The sequence below is a fragment of the Buceros rhinoceros genome, unplaced genomic scaffold (assembly GCF_000710305.1).
Source record: "Buceros rhinoceros silvestris isolate BGI_N320 unplaced genomic scaffold, ASM71030v1 scaffold7339, whole genome shotgun sequence".
Lineage (NCBI taxonomy): Eukaryota > Metazoa > Chordata > Aves > Bucerotiformes > Bucerotidae > Buceros > Buceros rhinoceros.
The window spans coordinates 89111-99494 of NW_010432044.1; the positions used below are offsets into that span (position 1 = coordinate 89111).

General features: G+C 34.7%; 1 protein-coding gene across 1 annotated transcript in view; it reads right to left on the reverse strand.

The window, feature by feature from the left end:
- Nucleotides 1-10384, reverse strand: part of DNAJC10 (DnaJ (Hsp40) homolog, subfamily C, member 10) — a 23293-nt gene that overhangs the window by 10271 nt on the left and 2638 nt on the right. Inside the window, exons 3-12 of the mRNA XM_010143627.1 lie at nt 9113-9163; nt 7782-7864; nt 7471-7602; nt 6544-6637; nt 6244-6321; nt 4966-5009; nt 4444-4581; nt 2981-3070; nt 2156-2269; nt 1288-1402 (exon numbers count right to left, since the gene is read on the reverse strand). Of these exons, the coding sequence (XP_010141929.1) occupies nt 1288-1402; nt 2156-2269; nt 2981-3070; nt 4444-4581; nt 4966-5009; nt 6244-6321; nt 6544-6637; nt 7471-7602; nt 7782-7864; nt 9113-9163 (939 nt within the window). The remainder of the gene's footprint in view (nt 1-1287; nt 1403-2155; nt 2270-2980; nt 3071-4443; nt 4582-4965; nt 5010-6243; nt 6322-6543; nt 6638-7470; nt 7603-7781; nt 7865-9112; nt 9164-10384) is intronic.

Sequence of the window (10384 nt, forward strand, 5' to 3'; positions counted from 1 at the left end):
TGCTGACACAGCTCCAGTGGGCAAAGATCAAGTCTCTTCATATCCTTCATATACTTATTTTTCGGCAGAAATGAGTTTATACCTTAAGTGAACTCAGAATAAGACCTTCAGTGTAATTAAATCTGAAGTCACTGCACAAGGACTTATTGTACTGTTCTTAGATTTTAAACTGTTGAATCCCTTTGACATAGCATATAAAAAAGCCTGATTCTTTCAAATATCACATTATAAATACTGCAGTAAGATGACTATTGGCAAATGTTCTAGATGTCACTACTTTGTAAATAGTAAAACAAACTATTCAGAAAAGAATGTATGTATTCTAGTCCAATGTACTTCTCTTTCACTATTTGTAATCTATGCCATTATGAAAAGGTCTAAAAATGGTGTATGAGTATGACCCTTTCTTGGCTTCTCTGAAGGACTGGAAATTGCAGAGCATATAAGGCTTTTGCCAGCAGCATCATTAGATGTATGGGATCATCTTTCCCCCTTAGATACAACTAATCTTTTCTAAGAGGTCAAAAACTTTCCTCCTTTCTTCTTTGTTATAGTACTGAGGTTCTGACTTAATTCTAGCAAGCTGTTACTAAAACTTCAGAGGCTGAAAAATGAGAACTTCATCTTTCATAATTGCTTTGTGCCACATTCTGGATGAAGCTACACTTGCTGCAAGGTACAGTTTTGCTTCAGGCTCCATTCTTCAACCAGCATTTTTTAATCCTTTCAGCAGTACAATGTAACACAGTACCAATTTTTCCTGGAAGGAAACTGCTACTTTGGATATTAAAGTGGTAAAAGTCTCAATATGTATTTTTTTGGATGGAAGTCAACAAAACATGGAATTAGTTTTAGTGCAGTGACACATGAAATCAAGTCTGAGTTTCTCAAGTTGGCTGCACTGTATAACTAGCATGTTAAGCCTCTGTGAGGGGTGTACCTTACAGCATTCTTTAGTTACCCTACCCAAAGCAGAAGCTGTCCTGATCAGCTTCAGAGATTTCATTTGTATGTAATTATGTAAATGACACTGAAATAGACAGGATAGTAAAGACAAAATACATTTCTTGGCATCTAATGACTGCTTACCCAGGAAAAAAAGTAAAAAAAAAAAAACAAACCCAAAGGAAATGGTAAGTTTGCGCAAGGCTACAGCAAGGTCAGTGGAAAAACAGCAAATATTAACACTACAGAAGTGATCTTTGGGAAAAAAAATGCAGTCTGCCAAAGATAGTGTCATCTTAAAGTGATTATGTAATGATGTAAACTTGTCAAGGTTTCCCTTACCATGATGAATTTCATAATCTCCAGTTCCTTTTCCTTTGAAGACTGCTAAACAGGGCTGATAGACATATAGTTTGTTGCAGATGGTTGTTGAGGAAAGACAGTCAAATTTGCCAACCTATTTAACAGACAGTGCCATTTTAATGAAGGCATCCTAATTTATATGGATTAACATATTTTGAAAGGCAGTAAGAATTAGGAAAAAAGGTAAAATATGGAAAAGTAGTAGCCTTTTTATAAACAGCAGAAGTCTTAAGACAAAGTATGATGTTTAAGAAAAAACTACTAGCAGAGGTATATTAGCTGTTCGTTGATTTTTAATTTAAAGGCCAAAATGAGGAGTAAAACCTTAAAGAATCCTCTTTTTTCCCCACCCCCACTCCAAATAAAATAGTAAGGGAGTAAAAGACACCTAAAATAAACATGACGGTAAAATTCTTCTAGTCAATGCAACAGTTCTTTTAAAATACATACCTAATAGAATAACAGAATCCATATGTCTTTAGTACAAACTGAATTTGGTTTCTTTTTACTAATAAAATTTCCAAGATAATTATAGGGTTTTCTGAAAAATTAGAATGCAGTTTTGCATAATTTAATATTGAAGTGTTTGTTAACTTTCAATTGTTAAGTGCATGGGATCTGCAGCATTTCTGACGAGAGAGCAGATTTAAGATATAATCTTTACTAACTACTTTTAAATTAATCAAACCGTATGGGAAACTCTATTGCTTGCTTTACTGCAGATCTATCATATGATAGTATCTCTCTTTCAGTACCAGAGGTGGCAGGTGGTAGTAACAGCTAATAATAACGAAAAGCATACTGACTTGTTCTCAGAATGTAACACTAGATGAGTGTGCAGTCTTACCTGAATATGTTCATCTTTAAGTAAAAATTTAAGTTTCTTTAATTCCTGTACGTTTGATTTATCACTGTCCCCAAACTGGAAGAAAAGCAGCCATCGGTGATGAGCCAGACGGTCCTTTAAAGGAAAGAAAAAGGCAACAAAAACACAGAGAGAAAAACAAATTATTCCCAACACTAACTTGTAAAATTCCTTTTATGTCCTATAAATGGAAATGCTCAGTTATTCATCTGATCTCTCAGTGAACTCCTCGACTCAAATTCTTCCATGTAGTCCTTACCCTAAACTTCCTTTTACTGCATCATAAGCAAAAAAGAAGGAAAAAATCTGAAAACAATCTAGCTCCACGCTACCCTCTATACTTTGTTTCCACGTGCATCCCATTGTAGATCAAGCTAAGTGGTACTGCAAGTGTGAAAAGAGTTTTCTTCTCTCTTCTCCAAGACACAAGTAACTTTTGTCTTCTAATTTCAGTTCACAGGCAACTCATCATGGATTAACAAGTAATTTTTTTTTTATTACATTACTGAGAAAAATACATTAAAACAAAATACAATGTAATTGATTTTAAAAAAATAACTAAAGTTAGTTGCAATGGCAATTTCTGAGGATTTCTGCTTTCCTATTAAATACTCCCTCTTACTTTTGCTGTTTTGCTAAACAACGAAAGTAAACATAGACAAACAATGTTAAATAATTTCAGTTATAAAAAGTAATTTTTAGTTAAATAAATACTAGGTTGTTGTGTCAACAGGATTTGAAAAATGTAAAAAGTAACTACAAAATTACAATATTTAAAGAAATCTTAACATATTTTTTTTAATTTACCTCTAATGATGCTGCAGAGATAATTTCAAAGTCTGGCAGATGCTGCATTACTTCCTGATATATTTCTCTGGCATCCAAGGAGTTAAGAAACTAGGAAGGAAAGTTAACTGTGTTTATTATAAGGAATTACAAACATCTACCTGATTGTTGATGATTAGTACTCAAAGTGTCAGGGAAATTATTCCGATTTGTTCCTTTCCATCATCAACTGAAGAGTATGGTTAATAACAGGTTATTTGATCAACTTCTTTCTCATATACATAATGTCACAAACATCACTCTCAGAATACTGCTTTTTAGCTTGTTTTCCTACAATATTAAACTCAAGATAAAATTTTTTTATCAAAATGGGGGCTAAAAGTGGCAAATGCTAATTTCAAGACAAATTTTACAATCGTGTTTACAAGATTTTCAATCTAGTCTTGCAGCCTTCCTTAACTGCACTGTATGGATACCTAAGTTTCAGTAATTTTTAGAATTTAGGAAGTAATATGAATCAGTAACTCAGAGTTGGTAAGTTACAAGGTTGAAAGCAGGTAGGTTAGCTCCTCCTTTTAAATATATAGATAACAGTCGTGGCAATTAAGGAACAAGCCATGCTTCAAACTGAGCAAGGCATCCCCATCAGTGAAGGAAGTTAAAGCCACCGCACAAATGTAGGAGGAGGCTGCAACATTAGAATAGAGCTGAACAGCATAACCATACCAACAGACACTGTAGGATTCTTTTTATGACACGTCAGTAGCATTTCTCAAACTTGTGATACCTGGGGCATATTCTTTCTGGAATAAAAACTGGGGGCGCATGGCAAATGAAAGAATCATTTAGGTTGAAAAAGACCTCTAAGATCATCTAGCCCAGCTGTAAACCTAACGCTGCCAAGTCCACCACTCAACCATGTCCCTCAGCACCACATCTGTATATCTTTTAAACACCTCTAGGGATGGTGACTCAACCACCTCCTTGGGCAGTCTATTCCAGTGCTTGACAACACTTTCAGTGAAGAAATTTTTCCTAACACCCAGCCTAAACCTCCCCTGGTGCAGCTTGTGGCAGTTTTCTCTTGTCCTATTGCTTGTTACTTGGGAAAAGAGAATGCCAAGCTTGCCCAGGATAGCTGGGTAGCAGCTTTAGAACTACCTCTTGGGCCAGTCACAGAAAACATCCCACCCTTGATTCCCACAGCTGCTCAGGGAGGCTCCTGAGGAGGTGGCTACTAATGCAGCATGCTCCAGTTCACTCTCCCAGCATACCAGCAAACTGGGGACCACCTCCAGAGATCAGTACCTAGGAAGCCAGGAGGAATATAAAGTCATACCAAAGCACAGAAGGTGAGAAGAAAGTAGAAAAAACCCCATCTTTTCAGTTTTATATAATGAATCTGAAAATTATTTATACATTCCTTTGTCATTGTGATCAACTTATTTTATCTAAATACAGAACAGTTGAGAAACATTTCATACCAAAACACCTCCTTTCTCTTTGTTATTTATGGTGGCTCCAGGTGGAAAGTATGCTGTAGTACTAGATGAGATATCTAAATTATCACAAAGCTCACCCTGGGTGCCACAGTCCATCCAGCCTACATTAACAAGACCTTCCTGTAATAAAACAAAACCAAACACACACACACAAAACAAAAATCAAACATAAATCCCAAAAGAGTGGTTTTTTAAATTTCAGGTTCGGAAATGCTTTTAGAAAATCCCAGTACAAGCAATTATATACTAACATTTAGAAAATGGAATGAAACCACATTGTAATTAATTAGGAATTAGTTCATTCATATATTATAAAATTCTTCAAAAATTTAATGTTATTCCAGTAGCTACTAAGTCAAAATATTTCACTCTTCTGAAAGTTAATGGGTGAAATCTTGGTTCCACTGAACTCAGTGAGAGTTTTAGCTACAACCTGATGCTTTCACTTCTGTGATTTTGTTTTAAATATAACAGGTAATGCTTTCAAAGTGAAACACTGCTTACCAACATGCCAGCTAGCTTAAGACGTGTTTGATAACTCAGGCAATCTGCAAAATAAAAGTTATTTATTTACAAACATAAAACTTCAAATTATTAATGCACTAGACCTACTTTTGTTTAGCATTACCCCTTTCCTCCCTACAAAGGTGACTATTTCAAAAGCCATGCTTCCTGGGTACTCATCTGGTATTTCAGTGATTTGAAGTGGTAACATCTAGTAAATCAGCACTTGATGCTTGTCTAAGTGAAAAATAACATGAATAACATTCTCCTGCTTCATCAACACAGAATTCTCTTCTAAAAAGATTTAACATTTTATTTGCTATATTAATTAAGACTGCCCTTTCAAATTTCTTCTTAATTGATGTTTAAGAAAACCCCCCCACCCAAGAGGTATCTACATACAGTCTTGGGAACAGATTTCAATCAAAATATCAATTTTCTGTGATTCTAATAACTCACTATAATAAATGTATGATGTCCTCTAATTACCCATCCAGACTTTTAACAGTTACCTTCTGATAGAGATTTTTTTCTGAACTAAGAAGATGTATCGACCTCAATTTAATTGGCCCAAAGTTGAAAACTTCACGACAAAAGGACTGCAGCCTGAAACCAAACTATTTTCAGATGTAAATGCAAGACTGCAGCTCTGGTTATTCAGTTCAGAGAACAAAGGTCTCTTCATAAGTCCGAGAAATCTTTATTTGTCAAAGGTGTAGCACATTTACTTAGCTCTACCAGCTAATCAAGGCAACTTTTTCATATATTGTATACAATACTGATCCCAAGAAAGTCAATATCAAACAGCTACAAAAAATAATGCAAATCTAAACTCTCATCACATCAGTGGTAAGAGCCAACAACTGTGTCTGAACCTAATTTAAGAGAAAATATTCAGCTAAGTTTTGAGAACTAGCGTTTTAAAGGGGAGATACATGCTTCCTTCTACTCAGCTACCATGACAAGCTGGCATGCACCTATGCACTGTCTTCTGTGCTTGAGCTGGAAACTGAAGATAGGGGCCACTTCTGTCACTTCCCTCCCCAAGGGTTACACTTGAGTGCCGCTTTAATTGACACGTGACATTACAGAAACACAGTAGCATAATCTTTGTATTAACGTCCCTTTTGTCAAACTGCCACTAAAATAGAGCTTAAATGACCCACAGTCCAAACACTGTGATCATGTAAGAAGTTTTACAACTTTTTATTAGAAGCAAAAGGATTATGCCACTATCAAAGTACTTTTTGCTCTTAGAAAAGTATTTAAGGCACCTACCCCCACGTTCGGCACAGAAGGTGATCAGCCAACCAACACCAGAAGCAAATGAAGTTTCAATCGCATTAACAAAGTTTCCTAAGAGTGAAACAATTTGCACCAGTTTGTGACTAGTTAGACGTACAATGGAACAAGAAGGTTTTCTATTTATATTAGCAAATTACAGTAAACTATTTTTAACCTCAAAAATAACACTTAGGAACAGTTGACAGACTCAGTTTTATATGTAGTTTTTGCCCTGTTTTATATTGTAAAAACAATTTCAAGAACAACATTCCAAGCAGAATATGTGAACGTTACCTGCCCATAACTCAGTGACTGTGCTTGTCACATACTGCATGGCAAAGTTCTTTAAGCTCTCTTTTGACCTGTCTCCATAATATTTCACTGGTTGCTATTGAAGACAAAGGATAAAGTTTGTAACAATAAAACAAAAAACAACCAACCCAAAAATCCCACCCCAAAACCTACTGATTTTCTTATAACAGTACTCATGCAATTGTGGAACCATCTCCTGCCCCAAACTTTAGGTCTAACTGCTCTCCCTCCCATATTGGAATGTTTGGGATTTAACTTCTATTTACATTTTGTAATGTGATTTCTGTCTAAGTCCAGCACACAAGGATAATTTAGTCTTAGAAACATCAACTCACAATGATTTTACTTTTCTTTAAATAAGAATTGCTTGCATCAGTCCACTTAGTGTATGCGCAGTCTCCGTGTTCAACCTCTCAAATCTTATCATTGTCAAAATGCATCCAACTATTCGAGTGCTATTTGTACACCACCCCTGGCACCACAACTTAACAAGCAGCGATAAAGCGTGATGTACATACTGCAGCTAGCATGGAGAAAATCTTGTGGAAGGAATTTCCAAGTTTCCTTAGGTACATGGTCATATTCTTTAGACTCAAAAACACAGACTATTTTTTGTATTTGAAAATTCCATTACAGTATTATTAACAGAAACTGTTCAGGTAGACTTGTTGCTTTCCTACAGCATCCACCAACAGTGATTCCCAAATCAGAAGTGATACGCTGCACAGTAAAATGATTCAAAAAATCCACTTTATAAACCAGGTATCTGTTTTCAAAGTTAACTTTCTAAATTAATTTAATGATGGTGAGGAAAGAGAAAAAGTAATTTATCAAAAGAACATAATGTATTAAAGAAGCGCTTTTCCAGATCTCAGTATTTCTAAACTAGGTTGAAATTTTATCACTCACCATTCCAGTTTTGAAAACATACAGACTAGGATAACTGTTAATCCCTTTAATTCGACAAAGCATTCTGTTGTCTCCACAGTTGACAGCTCCAATGCGTATTACTCCATCCATCTCCTTAGCAAACTCCCTCCACTAGAAAAAAGGGGACAAAAAGGACATTTTCCTATAAAGATGTGATAAAAAAAATCAGCACGTTTTATTCCTGGCAATTCAAATATTTAGTTTCACCTTCAGTGTAAAAATCCACTGTATTAAGTTTTATGCTGTGAAAAACATTGAATTTTCAGAGATAATTTGTTTGTTATACATACCGTAGGTGCTAAATCATGGCAGTGGGAGCATCGAGGAGAATAAAAATTCACAAACCACAGTTCTCCTGAGTTTACTGCAGCATCTAGATGGAGAAAAGAAAATTGTAAGTAGCGCACATCTACAATGTACTTATATCTAGAATGTACATTCTTACTATCTTGTTTTCCCCAAAAGCTGAATTAAGTATATGTCAGTCACAGTTAGTAACGGTAACTCAGATGGCATATGCGCCTCACTTGCACATACTCGCCATCACAGGCAAGCGTACAAAAATCATATTTCAGAGGATATCAGCACCCTGACTTTCAACATCTGTTTTTTTAATTAAGAACATGTATTCTCCAGAGGTTAACCTAGCCGAAGTGTGCGATAGGGTAAGTCTGGTTATCTTAAAAACAAAATATAACTTCTAAAAGATTTTTACCCACTAGTACTTTCCATTTCCTTATATTACTTTACGTGCTGGGTTCCACCAGCCAATCTTTTTTATGTAGAACCCCTGCCTAATAGGTGAAAATGAAATTTAAAAATCCAAGTTAATATAATTCTAGAAAAGTCAAGGGAAACAAAATTAAATACTCTTGCTTATAAAAGAAAACAGCATCAACAAAATATACACACACAGAGGTTATCAGCTTGAATTACATGGCTTTCATTCTCTCAGTTTTTGGACACAATTTGTACAGTGAATTTTCTAAGTTGTATTTGCCCATACTAAAATATCCTCACAAACAAGACAACTAAGGAATGTATAGATTCTGCAAATCAATTAACCAAAGCAAGACCAAGTTCTCATGGACAGCATCATGGGGTTCTGCTATCAAAGATATTATAAAAGATACTATAAAACTGGTTCAGCACGTAGGTCCAGTCTGTGCAAAGGAAACCATACTGAAAATACAGATTTAAAAAAAAAAAAAAAAAAAAAAAAAACAAAAAAAAACTGTTGAAAGGAAACCATACTCAAAATAAAAATTTAAAAAAAAAAAAAAAAAAAAAAAATCACACAAAATCCAGTATTTTTTATTCAAATTTTTATTCAAAATTTTATTCAAAACTTTTACTCATTATTTCCTCTTACAGATCTCACAAAATATCTTTCAATTTTAAGCTAACCTATTTATTGATATTGATTTATTTGTTAAGTAGTGTTTACCAGGAAGCATTAAGGGTGGGGTTTTTTTCTTCCGCCCTCATGTAAAAATGATTTTCTGATTTTTTTTTTGTCGAGATACATAATAGAGCTGTATAGATATACAGCTCAGAATGCAAAAATTGTCACTTTGGGTTGCCATGTTGTCAAACAGATAGGTCTTTGTTTAAAACTTACCGAATTCTCCTCTATCCAATGTTATAATTTCAGGATCATCGTCATAAATACCTATTAAAAAACCCAACAATTGCTTTTTATTTTTGCCATCTTCAAAATGACAAAACAATCTATTGAGTTATACAGAAACAGTACACTTAAGTTGAAATAGTGAGCTGGCAAAGACAGTTTTTAAAACAAAGCTATATTTGTTTAGTAATACATGATCTTAGTTTAATCTCTGGCTAACTCCCGTGCTGTCATGCTACAAAAGCCACCCTCAGAACACTTGGTGTTTTAGTAGACCAGCCACCAAGCGAGCAGCACATTGGAATTACACTGTTATGGCAAAAGTGTTAGAAATAACATCAACTAGTTGTGAGATTAAAATTCAAGAAGCTTCAGTTCTCAGTGAGAGCACTACAGGTAATACCTGGAAGCTTTCACTACCTCTATTAGATGACAAAGGCGCTTCAACCACAAGCTTTTCCACTAACAGCACGGGTGAACGCAGTGGAATAAAGTGGACAGGATAAAGGTAAGGAAGACGACAGCTTTTCTGTAGAGCTAACCAGTCCTACCTAGAACATCACTAGAAAAGTCTATTACGTGAAGTACACAAGAACAGCAGCGCACAGATACCGGAATTACTATCAGACAGCACTATATTGTGCTACTGTGGCTACAGATCTTTTACGGTACCTAACATGGTGAGATGCCATTTCACCTGAGGTATACAAGGATTAAATGTGAGTAAATAAAAAGATAAATTAATTTCTATTTGTGACAAGGTACTTTTTGTATTACTTTACATTACTTACTATTTATGTATTGTGTAATACAATACATACATTTACCCATACATGTATTTGTAAAAATATCTATATATGTATATACACACATATAAAATATAGATATTCTCCAAATGACTAGTTAAAAGACATTCAAGGATATTGTTTCTCAATCAAGCAGCGCAACTTGAGGCAGATAAAATTTCTTAAGTCTGTTTATCTGAAGAAGTTTTAGGATAATTTTTGTATGTTCCTGTAATAGTTGCACCTCTGATTTTTTCAATTTCAATTTGACATTAAAATTCAATTTTGATTTGACATTAATCAAATCAGACATTAACTTTTTTTAAGGGATTGAGACATATTACATCAAGCTACACCAGAAAAAATTTTGGTAAGGTGGAGGTTCATTTCAGCTTTTCCTTTCATATCAATCAAATCATGTTACTTGGCTTCCTGTTTTAGCTTATTCCTATTACAGCAGCTCTGAGAATGGTTCACC